We start from the raw sequence: 2,500 nt of genomic DNA, 5'->3' as shown, positions 1-2,500 counted from the left end.
AAGCCACTACACAATAATTCTGTGTGAGACAGAATAAGCTATGTGTCAAATGCCTACTGTAGTATACATGTATACATGTAGAGGTTTCAGTTTGAAAACGAAACAAGAACACGCCATGAAACATAGGCTACATGTTTGTTTTGTTGTGGTTTGTAAAAAAAAATCACTCTGTTTTGATAGCTTTGTGAAATAGATTTTTTAAAAATGAGACACGATTCACACTAAAGAGGTTATAAATAGAACAACTATCTATAACCTCATTTTCCCACCATATTTGAGAGTTTCTGTATCAGACCTTCTGTTGTTTCTGCCTTTAGCAGCACATGAACACTTGCTGGATATGTGTACGATAAATCAATATCATTGTTACGTATAAGCAACACATTATATTCAGCTGTATTTCTTGAACTAAGGAGGACCATTTTTCACAAAACAGATAGAAATCATTACAAGGAAATAATTTATAGATGATATGTGATATATAGTATGTACAACACACTACAGGCACTGAAATAAACCGAAGTAAGTGGAAGACCAAAAAAACAAACAAGGAGGTAAACAAAAGTCAAAATAAAAGTACATCGAGAGACATGCTTTTGGGGCAACTGTGGTTTTGCTAGCCTGTGCAACGATTTGAGATACGGTACATTAATTGTTTTGGAGACAAAATATATTCTTGTATTAACACCTGAAAGTCCCCTGTTTGATTATACAGAATATATGGTCACTTTTAAGGACAAGCGGGCTAACCAAGATTTTGGGGTTTTCCAGAAATCTTGACCTACACCAAAAGTGGATATTGCCCTACCTGTAGGAGAAGTTTGGTTTCATTGGTGTGTAAATTTCTTTGATTATAGAGAAAACTCTCCGTAACTTTTAAAGAAACTGAACAAGGGGCAAAAACTTTACCTTCTATTTCCCCAAAACAGCATTTTTCGGGAAAGCCCCCTTGTGCTTAAAAGCGACCATATTATGGAAATGATAATAACAGAATGCTACCTTCGAATTACAAAGTTTTATCAGACATTTTTGGCCGTTTTGATTTTTTTTAAACCACGAGGCCAGAAATCAAATTATGTTCTATCTGCTCTATCAAAATCGCAAGATTATGTGGAGTCGTTGTCAAGATATTCAGAGAATTGAATTCGAAAAAGCTTGACCTGTTGTGAAATTCAAATTTTTTAACGTCAAATTTCCCTAACATACCGGTACTGAGCAGATATAACTTTATAATTCTAGGGTAGTGAAAGTCGTGAGAGAAGAAAACAGTTTTGATTTTGTCATCTACTAAGCATTGTCCAGCCAGATTGTCAAGATGGGTCTGTCGTTTTAGCTCAAGGCAAAACATGTACTAAATAACCCCGACTCAGTACCATCACATATTTTCATAACTGAAATTGTAGGCTACCAAACATACGACTAGGTAAGGTTAATCAAAAAGTGACAAGAACTTATCACATGTCTACGTCACAAATGATATGATTAATGTTACAGAAATGGTAATAATAATAATATGTGAGGCAGCGTGGGAAATCAGGCGCTCGTCAAAATAATGAAAGTCAAGAAATTGGCATTTTCCCTCAAGTTTGGGAATTTTGATCGAATTTTTGTTGTTTTTTTGTTGTTGTTTTTTTTTGTTCACCACCTTTCATACGAATTAAAGAGCACATTTCTGTGTGGATTTCACTGGAAAAACATTGATTAAAGGCATAAGAAATGTAAATTTTCAGTTTCCACGGACTCTCAAACTAAAGAAACAACTCAACTTTGGGGGCCATTTTCTCGCTAATTTTACCTCTGAAACCAGATGACGCTCACCTCCTTCAGTCACACATACTATCTCGTCTTCTATTCAACATAGATGGATATTATTTTCACCCAAAACAAGGAAAATGGATAGGTGTTAAGCAAGATGATACCATCAACTCGGTGTGCCCAAAAAACTGACGAGAACCGGATTCCACCTCGTCGTGCCTCAAAGATAAAAATCCTAAGACACGGTTCTGTAATTATAACACCAATTTGTCGCACCAGTGGAATCAGTTGTATAATTATGATAATTTGGCTCCAAATTTTGACAAGCGTAAGTACGTCCGGTAGTCCAGTAGCATAGAGTCCACGTCTCGTTCACTGGTAGAGACCCTCCTCCTTCCTCGGAGGCTGCTGCTCTTTGACCTCTTCCTTGAGTCCCGAGATGGAACTTTCTGGAATGGACGCGTCTCCGGTGTACTCTACCATAGGTCCGTAGCCCTGAGCCTTCCTGTTCTCACGGCTGTTGTGAATGCCGTACACAAAATACACCAACAGGCCTAGTGGGTGGGAGAAAGGGGGGAAGAAGGGGAAGAGGAGAGTAAAAGCAATTTTAAAATTGACTATATTTGAAGATGGATTTGGAGGAAGGAAAAAGGGGGTGGGGGGTTGAAGGGTGGGAAAATATTTTTAAAAAACAACAACTTTGTTAGCAGATGGATTTGCAAGAAGGGAAAGAGAAGGTGTGTGT

At 37.5% G+C, this 2,500-nt stretch overlaps 1 protein-coding gene across 1 annotated transcript in view; it reads right to left on the bottom strand.

Annotated features, from left to right (window-relative positions):
- Window positions 1-1,844: 1,844 nt before the first annotated feature.
- LOC101847368 (cationic amino acid transporter 4) overlaps window positions 1,845-2,500 on the bottom strand; it is a gene marked incomplete in the record, with an annotated part of 40,776 nt that continues 40,120 nt past the window's right edge. The window contains 1 exon segment of the mRNA XM_035972247.1: window positions 1,845-2,309. Within this exon segment, the coding sequence (XP_035828140.1) occupies window positions 2,128-2,309 (182 nt within the window).

Source organism: Aplysia californica, unplaced genomic scaffold (assembly GCF_000002075.1).
Source record: "Aplysia californica isolate F4 #8 unplaced genomic scaffold, AplCal3.0 scaffold00624, whole genome shotgun sequence".
Lineage (NCBI taxonomy): Eukaryota > Metazoa > Mollusca > Gastropoda > Aplysiida > Aplysiidae > Aplysia > Aplysia californica.
Note: the sequence above shows the minus strand (reverse complement) of the source record. Positions and strands in the feature narration are given on the sequence as shown.